General features: G+C 38.0%; 1 protein-coding gene across 1 annotated transcript in view; it reads right to left on the bottom strand.

The window, feature by feature from the left end:
• Positions 1–341: 341 nt before the first annotated feature.
• GTPBP10 (GTP binding protein 10) overlaps positions 342–17,828 on the bottom strand; it is a 35,948-nt gene continuing 18,461 nt past the window's right edge. The window contains exons 5-10 of the mRNA XM_066239542.1: positions 16,375–16,448; positions 14,556–14,608; positions 10,914–11,021; positions 9,935–10,012; positions 7,447–7,570; positions 342–3,859 (exon numbers count right to left, since the gene is read on the bottom strand). Coding sequence (XP_066095639.1) covers positions 3,597–3,859; positions 7,447–7,570; positions 9,935–10,012; positions 10,914–11,021; positions 14,556–14,608; positions 16,375–16,448 — 700 coding nt within the window. The 3' untranslated portion in view covers positions 342–3,596. The remainder of the gene's footprint in view (positions 3,860–7,446; positions 7,571–9,934; positions 10,013–10,913; positions 11,022–14,555; positions 14,609–16,374; positions 16,449–17,828) is intronic.

Genomic DNA, 17,828 nt, shown 5'->3' with positions numbered 1-17,828 from the left:
AATATTTTCTTCTGGGCCTCAACCAACCTTAATCTGCCTCTGCCTTACACATAGAAATAATACCAATAATAGTGCTTAGTAACAAATAAAAAAATGAAGGCACTAATCAGAGGATATTGTCAATTTCAAAAGACTGAAATATGTGCCACAAACAAAAATGATTCTGTCCTTCACTTTCTGCTTCTAATGTACTCAGATTTTACAGAATAAATTAAAAAAACCCTTGCCACATACTGCTCTAAAATTAGTTATAATATAAACTGAATATCCTGTTCATCGAATTCCAAGTATTTCAAAGGACATGACTCAGATAATAGCAACATTTCATATAGCTTGGTATCTGGGCATCCCAAAGGACTTTAATTTCTATGATGAACACATTCATAATATATACAGAGGTGATTACTTCCTCTGAAGTCTTTCAAGTACCCAACAACTATTGAGCAACTGTCATTTAATGAGAAACAGAAAACAAAAATTAGAACTGTCTATAATTAAAGATAGGTTATGATCAGAAATGGTAGATGAAACTGTCCCTGGCTTTTGCATCCATATAATAGTCAACTGAGGCAATAACCCCACCTGTTTTTTCTGAATCATATACAGGGAAATACTAAAACTTTCCAACATACACTCTCTTCTTTCTCCCCTTTTCTCATTTCTTTACCTATTTGATTTTGCCTTTCTTTCAGCTGACATGTAACACCTACTCAAAGCTAAAAAGATTCCTCTGATACTTTTCATCTACTCACCAAGCTCCAATCACAAAATAGGAAACAAAATGCTTCTGTGAAATACATCTTTAACGAAAAAAGACGAGATGTTTATTTCTCCATATTGTTTAACTTTGAATTGAAAACTATAGTATGTTGCTTGTCAACGCTTGTCAACTTTGAGTATCTAAATGGCTTAATTCTCAAGGTATAAATTTTTGTAAGGAAAAGGCATTTTTTTATTATTAAATATTTTAGACTTTCAAAAAGGTTTTCAAAAACCCCAAAACAATCATATACCCTACACCCTATTTCAAATTAATCAATGACCAGGAAGCAATACAGTGTAGTATTTGAAAGAGGTAACATATGGGAAGCATTCACCAGTGCCCAGTCTGAAAACATTACCATGTTAGATTTTATGATTATCAGCACAAACCATGTACTCAAATAAATTTTTTGGTTTTGTTTCATGTCTATTCCATAAGGAGAGACAGGTATAAACTAAATTTAGGATAGTCTTAATGATTCAAAAATATCCAGTACATTCAATTCACAATTTCGTCTTCAAACAAAATGTTGCCATATATTTGGAATAAGGTGTCATTTGTATAAAGTTTGCAATCTATATTATTGCTAATTTTCATTTCATTTTTTAAGCTACATTTTGTAATTCCATATATGCTCTTGCTTTGAAACATTATTTTAAATGTATGTTAATGATATTAAAAATTTCAAGACAGAACTCATCTTTGCTTTCTTGAGTTTTTAACCTGAACTTCGCAAACCTTGTGTGAAACAGCTTAGAAAATACTCCATGTGGCCTGACCAGGTGGTGGTGCAGTGGATAGAGTGACAAACTGGGATAGAAAGGACCCAGGTTCAAAACCCCAAGGTTGTCGGCTTGAGCGTGGGCTCACCAGCTTGAGCAAGGGTTCAATGGCTTGAGCGTGGGATTATAGAAATGACCCCATGGTTGCTGGCTTGAGCCCAAAAATCGCTGGCTTGAAGCCCAAGGTCGCTGGCTTGAGCAAGGTGGTCACTCGCTATAGTTCCTCAGTCAAGGCACATATGAGAAAGCAATTTCTGAACAACAACGGAGCTGCAATGAAGAACTGATGCTTCTCATCTCTCTCCCTTCTGTCTGTCCCTCTCTCTGACTCTGTCAAAAAAGAAAAAAAAAGGAAAATACTCTATACATTTGTTCATTTTTGGCGAGAAAAAAATGTAAAATTTTCATTAACTTTCTGATAAAGCAAGTAAGATATAATTCCTCTTCATCCTTAATACACATCCACTATCTATTGCCACAGCAGAGAATAAGATTATGGTGTCAGAGCATCTGAAACTCACCTGGTATAACTGTCCTCACATTGCTACTTATTTATATTTAGGAAATAATGGAAGTAAAGACGAGGAGAAAAAAATGACAATGAAGTCATAAGTGTTTCATACTCAATATAAAACAAAGTCATTAGGATCAGTACAAATGTACAAATTCCAAATCCTTCCTCACTCATTCCTTTGTTATAGAGTGGAATCACACTGTTCTTATCCCCTGCAGTTTCTGCTGTCGCATGTGAGATGCACGTGGGCAGCAGGTCCTATCTGTTCTCCTCAACACTGTACCTGTGACGCCCTGCACAGCGCCTGCTACAGGGAGACAATAAACACAGACCTGCGCAATGAAGAAACAATACAAGAAAAGCCAGTGATCTAGGGATGGGTGTCAGAGGTGGTACAGAAAACAGAACTAATGAAAGTGAAATACTGCTTGTAAAAAGTCCCTCCCATCACCTCATCAGAACCTGGAAGTACAAAAATCCTTAGATCATTTTTATTTAATACTTATAGCCTTAGTAAAGGCTTCATTAAGCCTTAAATTGTAAAACAATTCCTAATATTTTAAAAGCAGCACTGAAGAGTAATTATTAAAAGTTCATTAACTTGCTACCATTTTGTAAAAAAATAAACTTGTAAAAAGTTTATATAATATAAACTCATTTGGATAAAAAGATATAGAAATAAAAGTATTCTGCAAGACCATAGGAAACTAACAGTGGTCTTGTCTGGGACAGGCCTGGAGGACCTAATGCAGAAAGGTGGGAACTTTTCTTACTTTATAGACTTTCTTACTGTTTAAATTTAATATTTTACAATGAATATGTATATTTTATAATAAAACTATTAAGAGAAAGTGTCTTAATTCGTAAATATGTTTAAAACTCAGGTAGAAATTACAATCTCAAGAATATACTGATGACTGGTATGTTTTAAAATTTGCACTTCCTACCCTCTCTTTACTAAAATATGAAAACAGACATCGACACGGACCAGGACACGAGAAGATGTGCCACACACTGCTCTGTCCAAAGCAGGTTATACTTAAGAAAGTTTTCCAGAAGATGGAATCACACGCATCTATTTGCTGACTGCTGTAAAATATTATAAGTGATCTTTGTTATCACCAAACACACATTCAAATTTAGGGGTCTTAGATTTTCTAAAATTGAGAAGTGTTATATAATATAATAGCTAAACCAGGTACACGATAGACTCAAAAACAAAAACCAAACCTAGTTACCTAGTTGCTCATTCTCATAATATTGTAGAAAACCTTTTATATTAAAAAAAAAAAGACCTCTCCAGAGACATAAGTACAGGAATATCAGAGGATTTCACTATAGGCGGGTTGGCCATAAAATGATAAAACTGTCATTTTAGCTCAAGTACTGTTGATACACTTAACTATAAAACAACTTAAAAAGATATGGTTCTCAAATGATGGCATATATATCAGAAGGTTAGGACTACATTCTAAAATGTACATGTCTGTGGAAAAGCTTTCAAATGAACACAATTCCAATTTCATTTTTAATAGATTTAAATTATATCCATTCTGGAACTAGTAACAGCATTATTTGATAGTGGCTCACTGTAAGTTATTGTATTAGAAATCTGTAATTTAAGCAACTGTTTTTTATGATATGCATCATTTTCCTGGTCAGCACAGTCATCCAGAGATTTTCTTATACGGTTCTTTAATTCATCAATTCCTTCTCCAGTAACTGCAGAGATGGGGATGATATGTTGAAACTCCATAGTTCTCTCTGGAATCATGCTTTTTTCAAATAAATGCAGGAAATCTGAAACAAAAAGCATAAAACTATGCTGATTTTCAATGTCTTTGAAAGTAAGTCAAAACTATGTTAAAGTGAACCAAGGAACTAAAAATTTAGCATTTTTAATTCATTTTTATCCTTCTCTAATAAGCTCTCAGAATGCTTGGTTTTTACTGGTGATAATGGTAAGGTTCTTAGCACATGATAGATGCTTAGTAAATATGTGTGGATAAAGATATTTTAAACCAAATTAAGTATAAATAAAAGAATGACAGAAAACGATTTAGAAGCAAGTTGCTTTTGAGGGTTGGGGATGTTTCAACAAAGTGAGGCAACATAGATTTCTCCAAAAGAATCTTTCTATAAAAATAACATCATTTGTGCCCTGGCCAGAGAGCTCAGCTGGTTAGAGCATCATCCCAATACTCCAAAGATGTGGGTTCAATCCCTGGTTAGGACACATATAGGAGCAGACTGATGTTTCTGTCTTTCTCTCATCCTCTCTAAAATCAGTAAATTAAAAAAAATAATAATTTGTGATGTAGGAGACTCTAGCTTGTCTAGAGTCTTGGGTTTTTTTTGTTTGTTTGTTTTTTTACAGAGGCAGAGATAGACAGGGACAGACAGACAGGAACGGAGAGAGATGAGAAGCATCAATCATTAGTTTTTTGTTGCGCGTTGCAACACCTTAGTTGCTCATTGATTGTTTTCTCATATGTGCCCTGACCGCAGGCCTTCAGCAGACCGAGTAACCCCTTGCTGGAGCCAGCGACCTTGGGTCCAAGCTGGTGAGCTTTTTTGCTCAAGCCAGATGAGCCCACTCTCAAGCTGGCGACCTAGGGGTCTCGAACCTGGGTCCTTCCACATCCCAGTCTGACGCTCTATCCACTGCGCCACCGCCTGGTCAGGCTTGTCTAGAATCTTTTTTTAAAAAAAGAGAGGGAGGGCACGCATCAACTTGTTGTTCTACTAAGTTGTTTCATTTTTTGTTGTGCTCTCATTGATTGCTTTTCATATATACCCTGTCTGGGGATCAAACGTGCAACCTGGGCTTGCCAGGATGACATTCTATCCACTAAGCCACCCTGCCAGCGCCTATACAGGTGGCTTTTAACTGCCCTAAAGTACTGGCTCATCATCCCTGGTATAAGAAGCCAAACTAAAAATGAAAAAGGTGTGGGAGTAGTTCAAGGGAAGATCACTTCAGATGAGCCTACTCTATCCCCTCACAGGGGGAGGGCTGTTACATCACTGTTTTTCTCTCCCACCATCAGGCAGTGGAGGAGGGATGCAGACTGATGAGACGGGTTAATACTGACATGAACCAGGAAGGCTGGACTGAAGACAATGGACAAGCCAACATGGAGCTTGGTTTCTAAGATTCAGTACCCCCAACAAGTCCAGAGAGGTTAATTCAGGAATTATCCATGAGGGGACTATATTTTGTCTTATGATGGTCCAAAATACCCACAAACTCTTAAGGTAACCTCTCCTCTGGTACTGCCTCTGAAAATGCCCTTTCCTGCAAGACCAACTAGCAAACAGATCAAATGACCCCATAAAGTAAATGACATTAAAGAATAAAGACTATTCACTAATTCCAGCAGGTATTTATATCCCAAAAGCAACTTATTAACTCAAGGACAGCTCCAACATGTAAATTACACTGGAGAAATATTATTGAAGGGAGAAAGAAATTTCTGGTACTGTCTGCTAGTCCTAATAATAATTTATTTCCCCCAATTTTTATCCTTAGGATAAAACAGAGAAATTTAGTACTATTTAAAAACATGTTAGCCTGACCAGACGATGGCGCAGTGGATAGAGCATCGGACTGGGATGCAGAGGACCCAGGTTTGAGACCCCAAGGTCGCCAGCTAGAGCGTGGGCTCATCTGGTTTGAGCAAAAGCTCACCAGCTTGAACCCAAGGTCGCTGGCTCCAGCAAGGGGTTACTCGGTCTGCTGAAGGCCCGTGGTCAAGGCACATATGAGAAAGCAATCAATGAACAACTAAGGTGTTGCAATGCGCAATGAAAAACTAATGATTGATGCTTCTCATCTCTCTGTTCCTGTCTGTCTGTCTGCCTGCCTGTCGCTATCTGTCCCTCCCTCTGACTCTCTGTCACAAAATAAATAAATAAAGAAATAAATAACCTGTTTCTCACCTGTCACCCATCGTACTTTCCTCGTCTGTGAAAAGGTCCTCCTCTAGACTCAGGAAAATGCAAGCATCACCACTACAGTACAGAGAGTTCTGCGAAGTTCTCTACTCAAGGCAGTGGAGAGTCTCTTTAAGTTCCTTTATACAAAGTGGTCCATTTAGGAACAAATTTCAAACAAATAAATCCTTTTGAAGTAATAGCATCTATTTTTCTGTTACACATACATAGGTACGTGTACTCAAGTTCCTTTTAGATTAGTTCTCTTCCAAGATCCACAGAGCTGACATTACAAAGACACAGGCCTCTTAGAACTGTCAGCTGTTTTTAAATTTATGGTGTACAAGGAGAATGAAGTTCTACAATCTGTGAAATATGTTAAAAGTAAAAAGACTTTATGCCTTTCCTCTTCTGATGCAAGTCCCATTAACTTGTTAAAGGTCCATTTTCTTTCTTCTTTTTTTGACAGAGACAGAGAGAGGGACAGAAAGGAAAAGAGAAAGATGAGAAGCATCAACTCTTTGTTGCAGCTCCTTAGTTGTTCACTGATTGCTTTCTCATATGGACCTTGACTGGGAGGCTACAGAAGAGCGAGTGACCCCTTGCTCAAGCCAGCGACCTTGGGGATCATGGGGTCATATCTATAATCCCACTCAAGCCAGCAACCCCGCACCCAAGCTGGTGAGCCCAAAGTCAAACCTGTGACCTTGAGGTTTTGAACCTGGGACCTCCACATCCCAGTCCAACGCATTATCCACTGCACCACCGCCTAGTCAGGCATTAAGGGCCCATTTTCAATTTCACTTCTTCATAACGCCTGACCTTTTCAGCTCAAATTATCTTTTTCTTCTTTGTCTCCTCTCACTTACCACCTATATCACACATTCTGAAACTTGGTATATATTACATTATATTGTTTAAAATGTTTCATATGGTATAGGTTCTTTCTTTAAAAACATGTTTTGTTTTGTTTTTTATTCAATGAGAGGAGGGGAGGCAGAGACAGACTCCTGAATGCACCCCAACAGGGATCCACCTGGCAAGCCCACTAGGGGCCGATGCCCTGCCCATCTGGGGCGTGGCTCTGTTGCTCAGTAACCAAGCTCTTCTTAGCCACCGAGGCAGAGCTATGGAGTCATCCTCCGCACCTAGGGCCAACTCGTTCCAACAGAGCCATGGCTGCAGGAGGGGGAGAGAGAGAGAGAGAAGTGAGCGTGGAGGGGAGGAGAAGCAGATGGGTGCTTCTCCTGTGTGCCCCGACTGGGAATTGAACTCAGGACATCTACACGTCAGACCGATGCTCTACCACTAAGCCAACCAGCCAGGGCCAAAAACACATTTTTTAATAGTAGTAACTGTTAGTTTTCTTTTCCAATGACTGTATCACTTAGTGTACTCTGCACATATGAGAGAGCCATTGAATTGGCTTTGAGTGAATGAATGGGCTTTACCCTTTGGGTTCTCGAGCTGGTTCATCAGAACATGGAATTTATTCTGGGCATCAGGCAAGTCCATTTTATTTACTGCCAGGAGTGCAGGTTTTGTCTGAAGTTCCTCTTTGTACAACTCCAACTCCTTTAAATCAAAACAGAAAAACAAAATAATTTTATTAAAATATCTATGTAGATTACCTATTTGGTAATATCTTTCTTTAATTGAAGGCCTGGTTAACCTATAGCCCAGTCACATCTCTGAAATGCAATAAATCTTAACAACCACAAAATTAATTAACAAAGAAAACTCAGAAAATGTTTAATAGTTAGGTCATGTGTTAAAATATTTTAGCTCACATAACATCCTAAAGACAGCTGTGATCTGCGCCGTGAGCCAAATACAAATATCTGGACTTCTGTTAAGCACAAAGATAAAATTCAAAAGTGAACAGAAGCAAATCTTCATGACTGTGGATTAAGCAATAATTTTTTAGCTATGACACCCAGAAGCATAAGCAACAGAAAAAATAGATAAATTGAAACTTCAATAAAATTTAAAATTCCATGCTTCAAAATATAAAGAAAGTGAAAAGACAGCTGCAGAAAAGGAGAAAATACTTGCAAATCATGCATGTAATGAGAGACTTGTATTCAATATATAGCAACTTCTTACAACTCAGTAATAAAAAGGCAAATATCCCAATTTAAAAAACGGGCAAAGAATCTGAATAGGCATTTCTCCAAAGACAACATATAGCTAATACAAATGTGAAAAGACAATCAACATCATCAATCACTAGAGAACTACAAATCAAAACCATAATGAAATGCCACTTCATTCCTACTAGGGAGGCTAAAATAAAAGACAGACAATAACAAGCGTTGCCATTAATGTGGAAAAATTGGAACCCTCATACATTGTGAATAAAATTATGAAATGGTGCAGCCACTTTGGAAAACAGTTCAGCAGTTCCTCTGGTTAAGTTAGTATATTATCTAGTAATTCCACTCTGAGGTATATACTTAAGAAAAATGCAAACAGCTTGACTAGACAGTGGCGTAGTGGATAGAGCATTGGACTAGGATGCGGAGGACCAAGGTTTGAAACCCTGAGGTCACAGGCTTGAGCGTGGGCTCATCCGGCTTGAGCAGAGGCTCTCCAGCTTGAGCGTGGGGTTGCTGGCTTGAGCGTGGGATCATTGACATGACGCCATGGTCGCTGGCTTGAGCCCAAAGGTCACTGGCTTGAAGTCCAAGGCCGTTGGCTTAAGCAAGGGGTCACTCGTGCTGCTGCAGCCCCCCCCCCCCCAATGAAGGCACATATGAGAGCAATCAATGAACAACTAAGGCGACCAAGGAGCCACAATGAAGAATTGATGCTTCTCATCTCCTTCCTGTCTGTCTGTCACTATTTGTCCCTCTTTCTGTCTCAGTCATAAAAAAAAGAAAAAGAAAAATGCAAACATTTCCATACAAAAACCTGAACACAAATGTTCACAGCAGTATTATTCACAATAGACAAAATGTGGCAAAGGAAACAAAATATAACAAGTCTTGGAGGAAAGAAACATCATGAAGTGTTAGAGAGAAATCACAGGGCTAGATACAGAATGTAAGAGGGGCAGAAGGGAAAAAGAGACAGACTGCTAGGTAGGAGCCCAACCTTACCAGACCTCATAAACCATGTTTAGATTAGACGTTAACCTAACAGCAATGGGCATCATCAAAGTGTTTTATGTAGGGAACAAACTTCAGCTTGGTTTTTACAAAGCTCACTCTAGCTACCACATATAAATAGACTGCAGAGAAACAAGACTGCAGGTAAGACCAGGAAGGAGGGACTTACAGCATTCTAATTAGAGGGTTGATGGTTGTAACAGTATGGAGGAAGACAAGGAAATGGATTTCAGTGAGAATTAGGATATAAGACTGACAGGACTTGATACAAGTGGTGAGAAAGATATAATCAAGACCACCACCCAGGTTTCCAGTTTTCATATTCAGTCAAGTTCTGAAAGACGCTGGAGAATTAGAAGAAAAAATAAGTTCAGTTTTATACAAATTACATTTGAGAAGTTAATGGGCTATCCAATCAAAGACGTCCTAGAGGCAGCCTCTCCAAAAGACCCTGGTCTCAGATACAGATTCGGCAGTCATCAGTCTATTTAACAAAACCGAGTGTTAATTAAAGAATAAACAGGAAAGAGCATAAAAAGTAGACTGAGAAATAATTTAAGAAGTAGGACTAAAAGTTCACAAGCAAGATAAAGTTTGAGAAGTATGTAACAAGGAGGGTTTTATTGCTTGCAATAGTTTGAGAAGCAGGTTAATACTGAAGAACTGGAAACAGCAAGTTTATAAAATTCTTTAGCATCAAAGCTTTAAAAAGTAGAGATGGAATACATTATATATTTATTGTAATTATTTTTTGTTATTTCATACAGTCTTATGTGCCTATTCATTAGATCAGATGCAAAGAGCAGTAAAAGAGAAACAGAGAACCTACTTTTGTTAGCAGTATTATGGTTTCAAAGGCAGATCTGTATTGAGTTTTATAAGAAAGCTGAAATCCAGAAATATCGACCTAAAAAAAAGAGGGAAAGAAACAGCTTTTATTATAAGATTAGCTATACATTTGGTTTAAAATGTTTTATTCTCTCAAGCTAAAAATAGTATCTCAATCTATAGTCTACTGGTAATTTAGAAATTCAAAATAAAGAAATCAAAGTGTCAAGGTAACTGTAATTACTCTGATAAAATCACCTCCATTATAAAATGAAAAACTAGTACAGATAAGACAGTTTATACTAATATGGGCACGCTCATAAACAGATGACTCTTGAACAACAGGGGTGTTAGGGCAACCAATATCTACCCCAACCCGCACAGTTGAAATCTGTATATAATTTTTGCCTCCCCCATAACTTAACTACAGCCCCTTGGTATATGTGGGGTATTAAATAGTTCGAGGACCCCTGCAAGAATACCAAAATCTGTGGATGCTCAATCCCATATATAAAGTGGTGTAGTGTAGATCATGCATATAGTCAGCTTTCTACACTGGCAGACTCCCAACACTACTGATCAAAAACACTACAGGCATTTATGGAAAAAAATCCACGTATAAGTGGAACCACACAGTTCAAAATCATGTTGTTTAAGATCAATATAACTCTAGCACCACTAATAAAGTAGGAAAAAACCAGTATATGATATAGTACTATGTTGAAAATCATAAGGAATTAAAACTTCATTAAGTGTGGCCAAACTTAGGCCTGATATAGTATAGTGCCAATTCCATCCCAATATTATAAACAAAGATTATCTACCTAATCTTTGTTTTTGACCCCAATTTAAACAGACTTAGTAAAATCACATATGCCACCACTTTATCTTCAAATTTAATAATAAAAACTTCTAGGAAAACTGAATTCATTGATTTTTCACATTCTCTTCAATAGTGTATTGATATACATATGACTTACAACAAAAAGTAGTTGTTTAGTTCTTTCTATGTGCTTGAGGAACCTGTGGCCCATTCCTTTGTTCATATGTGCTCCTTCTATTAAACCAGGAAGGTCAGCTACTGAGATCTAATAAGTTAGAAGGTTTGATAAAAAAAAAGAAAAATACATGAAAACCATGAGTACAATTGCATCCAAAATTTTTCAGTTTTTCAAACATAAACAGTTTCTGATTTTTGATTACCACTGCATCTTTACAAAGCCAAGATATAGTCACAATAAAAGAAATGTATTAAGAACCAAATTCGCTGTTATCAGAAATTATAGTCCCACTTTTAATTATCATTCTAACAATCTAGAACTTTAGGGATTAGTTTAAGCATTACGAATCATAGAATTCTATTGAGTGCCATAAATTACATTGTTTAATATGACCTATCCATAGAATTTCAACTTCTGAATTCTTAAGTATTCAAGGATATTAAGCTGACATTTACTTAGTACAACTCGGTAGTTTTAAATTCTATACGTAGTTAAGTGTTCCTTTTCTGTTCATATTCTACGAGGACTAGTGACTATTTTTAAAATGTACAGAATATAGAGTTTCTGTATTCCTTTGAAGATGATAAGGGTTATTATCCATTATTCTACACTCATGGTTTCAAACCTCACTGTGCATCCTAATTAGTTTTATAAATTGCAGATGCCCAGGCCCTACCCCTAAGGAATTTGCTTTCAAATCTCTGGGGCACAGGGTTCATTTATCATTGTTATTTTTTATGTTTATTTTATTGATTTTAGAGAGAGAGGAAGGGAGAGAGGGAGAGACAGGAACATCGATGTTCCTGTGTGTGCCCGGACCAGCGATTGAACTGGCAACTTATGCACCTCAGGATGATGCTCTAACCAACCAAATTATCTGGCCAGGGCATCATTGTTCTTCTTAAGCCCCCAAATAATTCTGATGTGCAATAGAGATAAAGAAGCAGTGCTCTACACGTATTACTCGTGTGAATAAAGATTTCAGTGTTTTAAAGGAAATATGGCTATGTGACAAAGCAGTGTATAATAGAGTTCTCTTGTCCTGAAATTTTGTTTGAAGGTTCTTTACTAATTTCCCTTAAAAATTACAAACAATATTCTCTTTTTCTCTAGCTTTTTCTGTTATGTTAATATTACTCTGTATTTATCATTTTAGTCAGCAATTAGAAATATAAGAAAGCAAAAATAAAAAAATCAAATCAGAAGAGCAAAAAGAAAAACAATCCAAAAAACAGTGAGGATAGTCTAAGGAGCTTCTGGACAACTTCAAGTGTGTCAGCATTCACATCATGCAGGTGCCAGAAGGAGGAAAAAGAGAGCACAAGGCTGAAAACCTATTTGAAAAAATGACAGAAAACTTCCCTAACTTGGTGAAGGAAATAGGTATACAAGTCCAGGCAGCACAGAGTCCCAAACAAGATGAACCCAAGGAGGCCCACACCAAGATACATAATAAAAAAGGAAAAGGTAAAAGACAAAGAGAGAATCTTAAAAGCATCAAGAGAAAAGCAGTTAGTTACCGACAAGGAAGCCCCCATAAGACTGTCAGCTGGTTTCTCAACAGAAACTTTGCAGGCCTGAAAGGACTGGCAAGAAATATTCAAAGTGATGAAAAGTAAGGACCTACAACCAAGGTTACTCTACCCAGCAAAGCTATCATTTAGAATTGAAGGACAGATAAAGAGCTTCCCAGACAAGAAAAAGCTAAAGGAATTCAACACCACCAAACCAGTATTACACAAAATGTTAAAGGGTCTTCTTTAAGAAGAAGAAGAAGAAGAAGAAGAAGAAAAAGAAGAAAAAGGGATGAAAAACATGAAAAATAAAATAGCAATAAATACATATCTATCAACAATTGAATCTAAAAAACAAAATAAACAAATATGCAGAACAGAAAAGTACTCACAGATACAGAGAACTATCTGACAGTTGCCCAAGGGAAAGGGGTTAGAGGATGGATGAAAAAGGTAAGAGGTTTACCTTAAAATAAATAAATACAAAAATAAATAAATAAATAAATAAATACGTAAAAATTAAAAATAATAAAAAATTAAAAAAAATTTTAATTAAAAAAAGAAAAAGGTGACAGAATTAAGAAGTACCAACTGGTTGTCACAGAATAGTCATGGGATGTAAAGTACAGGGAACATAGTGAATAATATTCTAGTAACCATGTGTGGTGTCAGATGGGTGAGGTTTACCAGGATGATCACTTATTAAGTTATGGTGTGTCTAATCTGGGGTGTACACCTGAAACAAGTATAGAAATGTATGTCAATTGTAATATAAAAAGTAATGATTTAAAAATGGAAAAAATCAAATACAAAAGCAATTACGGACTTGAAATGAGAACAGAGATTAAGGAAATAAAGAAGAATCAAAGTTGTAATGACAAACTGAACTTACACTTTCAAAGAACAAGTTACATTCTCACATATGAGTGAAATCTATGTGGAATATAAAACTGAAAGCAACAAATGAACAAATAAGTAAAACAAACAGAAACTCACAGACACAGACAACAGTACCGTGGTTACCAGAGGAAGGAGGGTGGGGGTAGTAAAGGGTAAAGGAGGTCAAATACTGTATTTCCCCATGTACAAGATGCACTTTTTGGGGAAAAATTTGGGGTCTAAATACTGGATGCGTCTTATATAGTGGCTGTAAACCTTTTTACCAGCATTTCCCACTTTTGTGCACTTGTTCTTGGGCTCAATGTTGAAGACAGTGATTCGTCATCAGACACAGATGAAGACAAGCTAATGGACGGGAGTTTTGACAGTGATGAGGAGTTGTATAAACTTTATGATGAAGCTCTGGCTGGCTGGTTCAGCAGTAGAGCATTGGCCCAGTGTGTGGAAGTCCTGGGTTCACAGGAGAAGCGCCCATCTGCTTCTCCACCCCTCCCCCTCTCCTTCCTCTCTGTCTCTCTCTTCCCCTCCCGCAGCCAAGCCTCCAGTGGAGCAAAGTTGGCCTGGGCACTGAGGATGGCTCCATGGCCTCTGCCTCAGGTGCCAGAATGGCTCCAGTTGCAATGGAACAAGGTCTCAGATGGGCAGAGCATCGCCCCCTGGTGGGCTTGCCGGGTGAATCCCGGTCAGGCGCATGCGGGAGTCTGTCTCTCTGCTTCCCAGCTTCTCATTTCAGAAAAAAAAAATATTTACGATGGACAAAACTTGAGTTCAATAACTTTATGTAATATATTTTTTTCAAATTTCGGGCCCTGAAATTAAGGTGTGTCTTACACATGGGAGCATCTTATACATGGGGAAATACGGGTACACGGTGACAGAAGATTTAACTCTGGGTGATGGGAACACAATGTAATAAACAGGTGATGTATCATAGAATTATACACATGAAACATATATATCTTATTTACCAATGTCATGCCAATAACTTTAAAATATTTAAAAAGAAATACTTATTTAAAAAGTTACATTCTTATACAATATTTTACTATGATAGAGTTCATTATTGATTTGATCACAATTTCACTTATTACAAAAAAAATTTTGTAACTCCCCCCACTAACACCAGATTCAGTCTAAATATAAAGTCTAAGTACCAAAAGCAAATACCTTCACTTCTAACCAAGTGTCTTACTTTAAAAATACCAACCTGTTTGAAATCTTTATACATAATCTTTCCAAGTTCAGGCTTTATTGTTGTAACTAAACAAAAAAAGTAACAATAAATTAAGGCTAGAATAAAGGCTGGTACTCTCAACTGTCTTAGCTTTATGTATAAAATAAACAATATTTCTTTTCTGTGAACAATTTAATTCCAATTAATCTAATTAGTGGGCCTTAAGGTTCCTCTGTCACTAGAGGTGTGGTGTGCGGGGGCGGGGCAGAGGGCAGGTCTGTCACTAGGGTTGGTCTGGTCTCGTTCAGTTATCCTCAAGCCTCGCCAATCCTGCGCGAGGCTCCTTCCTCTGACTGTTGGCTTTCCTTCCTCTCTCCTTCTCAGAGTACCTTGCACTAAATAGTAAATACTGGCCATGCAATTTATATCAGTTAGTCCAAAATAAGCTCTTCTTTAGTAGAGTCTAATTTTAGAATGGCTTAATTTTATTTTCCAGGCTAATGTCCTTCTGCACTTTTTTGTTTAATGATGGCAGATACCCTATCACATTCATTCACTACTCTTTGTTTAAGCTACCATTACCATCTTGCTACTGCAACAGCCTACTAATTGTTCTTCCCAGATCCACTTATGTCCCAGACCAATCCATTTTCTGATTTTATGCAGAAATATTTTTAAAGCAAATATAATAAGTTTATCCCTTTCTTAAAAGGCCATCAACTGCTCTTAAGCTAGAAAGATCAAATAGAGCCCACATGGTCGATGTGATGCAGTCTTTACCGCTCTCTCCAGCCTTCCCTGATTCCCTTCCCCGACCACGTTCTTCAGACACAAGTCCACTCCCTGCCACCAAGAGCCTTTCTGTACATGCCACTTCCTCTGACTGAAAAAGCCTTCACCTCTACTATTTATTCTTTGAACCTCAGCTCCAACATCACACTTCCACAAAAAAGTCTAAAGTAGTCATTTACACTCTTTCATAGAACTGTATTATATTCCCTTATATTCATCAGTCAGCTATGTGCCTTCCGCCATTAGTCTATAAGCTCAATAAAAGACAAAATAGTATCTGTTTTTGCTTACTAGCCTTCGTAATTCTAGAATCTACTGCACATCCCAGAAAAATATACTTCCTATGAGTGAAGCAATGAGTCAAAGAATTCATCTCTGCCTTTCTAGTATTTACCTCAGTTCTTGATAAAGAATAGGTGCTCATAAAATAATTAAGTCAAATAAATGAGTGGACAGAGCATCAGCCTGGGATGCTGAGGGTCCAGGTTCAAAACCCTGAGGTCACAGGCTGCAGCGCAGGCTCATCCACCTAGAATCTGGGGTCACCAGCTTGAGCGCGGGGCCACCAGCTTGAGCGCGGGGCCACCAGCTTGAGCGCAGGGTCGCCGCCTTGAGCATGGAATCATAGACATGACCCCATGGTCGCTGGCTTGTGCCCAAAGGTTGCTAGCTGGCTTGAAGTTGAAGCTCTCTGGCTCGTCTGGAGCCCCTCCCCACATCAAAGCACATGTGAGAAAGCAATCATGAACTGAGGTGCCACAAGGAAAAACTGATGCTTCTCATCTCTCTCCCTTTTAATCTGTCTTTGTCCCTCTCTCTCTCTCCCTCTCTCTCAAAAAAAAAAATTATGTAACAGAAAAGTAAATGCAACAAAGTAACAAGTACTAAAAACACTGCTGAAGGCTGCAGTTTTCAAAGATTAATGGAAAATAAATGCATATACTCTGCCAAGAGTTTTCACACTAAGGCTACCCTCAGAGTTATTTTATTCATTCCAGAAGAAAGATTACTCTTTAAAAATTCATCACCACATCTTAAAATATAAAACAATTATACTTACATGCATAATCTGCAATTTCAGGTTTTGCGTGAGAAATCTGACTTAGCAAAGAGGATTTTCCAGCATTTGGGAATCTAAAATGAGAAAATAAATTTATACATTACAACAAATGTCAGTATTATTAACACTTGTTTATCTCTGAATTCTTAACATTTTAAGAAGCAAACCTCTTGGATATTTCTGGGATTAAAAGCAGAGTATAAATTTAAAATAATTTTATTTCTAAAAACTTGAGGAACAAAATATACTTTTGAAATAAGTAAAGATAAATTCATGCTGGTCACTGAAAATATTTCAGTATTGTGAATAAATCAAATTATATAAAAACTTGTAAAACATAGAAAAATAAAAATACCTGAGCTCCACAATCTCTAGCCAAACACTGAAAAATATTACTTATATTGTTATGTGGGTTTAAAAAAAAATATTTTATCCCTGGGCAGATAGCTCAGTTGGTTGGAGAGGCTGCCAGTTCAAATTCCCAGTCAGGACACATAAAGAAACTGATCAATGTTCGTCTCTCTCTCTCTGACCCCTTTCCTCTCATACTAAAATCAATAAATATTCAATAAATGTGTGTTTTTTCTCCCTTCTTCTTCTTTTTCCAAGGGAAAGACTTCTGCAAGCACTCCGACTGGTATCCACCTGGCAACCCCCATCTAGGGCCAATGCTCTGCCCATCTGGCTCCATGGTCACAACCAAGTTATTTTTAGCACCTAAGGCAGAGGCTCCAAGGAGCCACCCTCAGTGCCTGGGGCCGATGTGCTTGAACCAACTGAGCCATGGCTGTGAGAGAGATAGAGAGAAGGGAGAGGGGGGAGAAATGGAGAAGCAGATGATCATTTCTCCTGTGTGCCTTGACCAGAAATCAAAGCCAGGACATACACATGCCTCACCAATGCTCTACCACTGAGCCTACCAGCCAGGGCCTAAATAAATGTTTTAAAAAATTGTTTTGCCCTGGCCGGTTGGCTCAGTGGTGGAGCATCGGCCTGGCGTGCAGGAGTCCCAGGTTCGATTCCCGGCCAGGGCACACAGGAGAAGCGCTCATCTGCTTCTCCACCCCTCCCCCTCTCCTTCCTCTCTGTCTCTCTCTTCCCCTCCCGCAGCCGAGGCTCCATTGGAGCAAAGATGGCCCGGGCGCTGAGGATGGCTCTGTGGCCTCTGCCTCAGGCGCTAGAGTGGCTCCGGTTGCAACAGAGCGACGCCCAAGAGGGGCAGAGCATTGCCCCCTGGGGGTGGGCATGCCAGGTAGATCCTGGTCGCATGCGGGAGTCTGTCTGACTGCCTCCCTGTTTCCAGCTTCGGAAAAATGCAAATAAATAAATAAATAAATAAAATTGTTTTAATAAAAATTAAAAAAACATTTTATATGGACATTTTCAAATCTATACCAAAGTAGAGAGGAGTAATAAATCCCATTTAGCCATCACCTAGCTCAACAAACATTAAT

The sequence above is a fragment of the Saccopteryx bilineata genome, chromosome 7, assembly GCF_036850765.1.
Source record: "Saccopteryx bilineata isolate mSacBil1 chromosome 7, mSacBil1_pri_phased_curated, whole genome shotgun sequence".
NCBI classification, from domain to species: Eukaryota; Metazoa; Chordata; class Mammalia; order Chiroptera; family Emballonuridae; genus Saccopteryx; species Saccopteryx bilineata.
The sequence above is the reverse complement of the archived record's forward strand: the minus strand, read 5'-3'. Positions and strand labels throughout refer to the sequence as shown.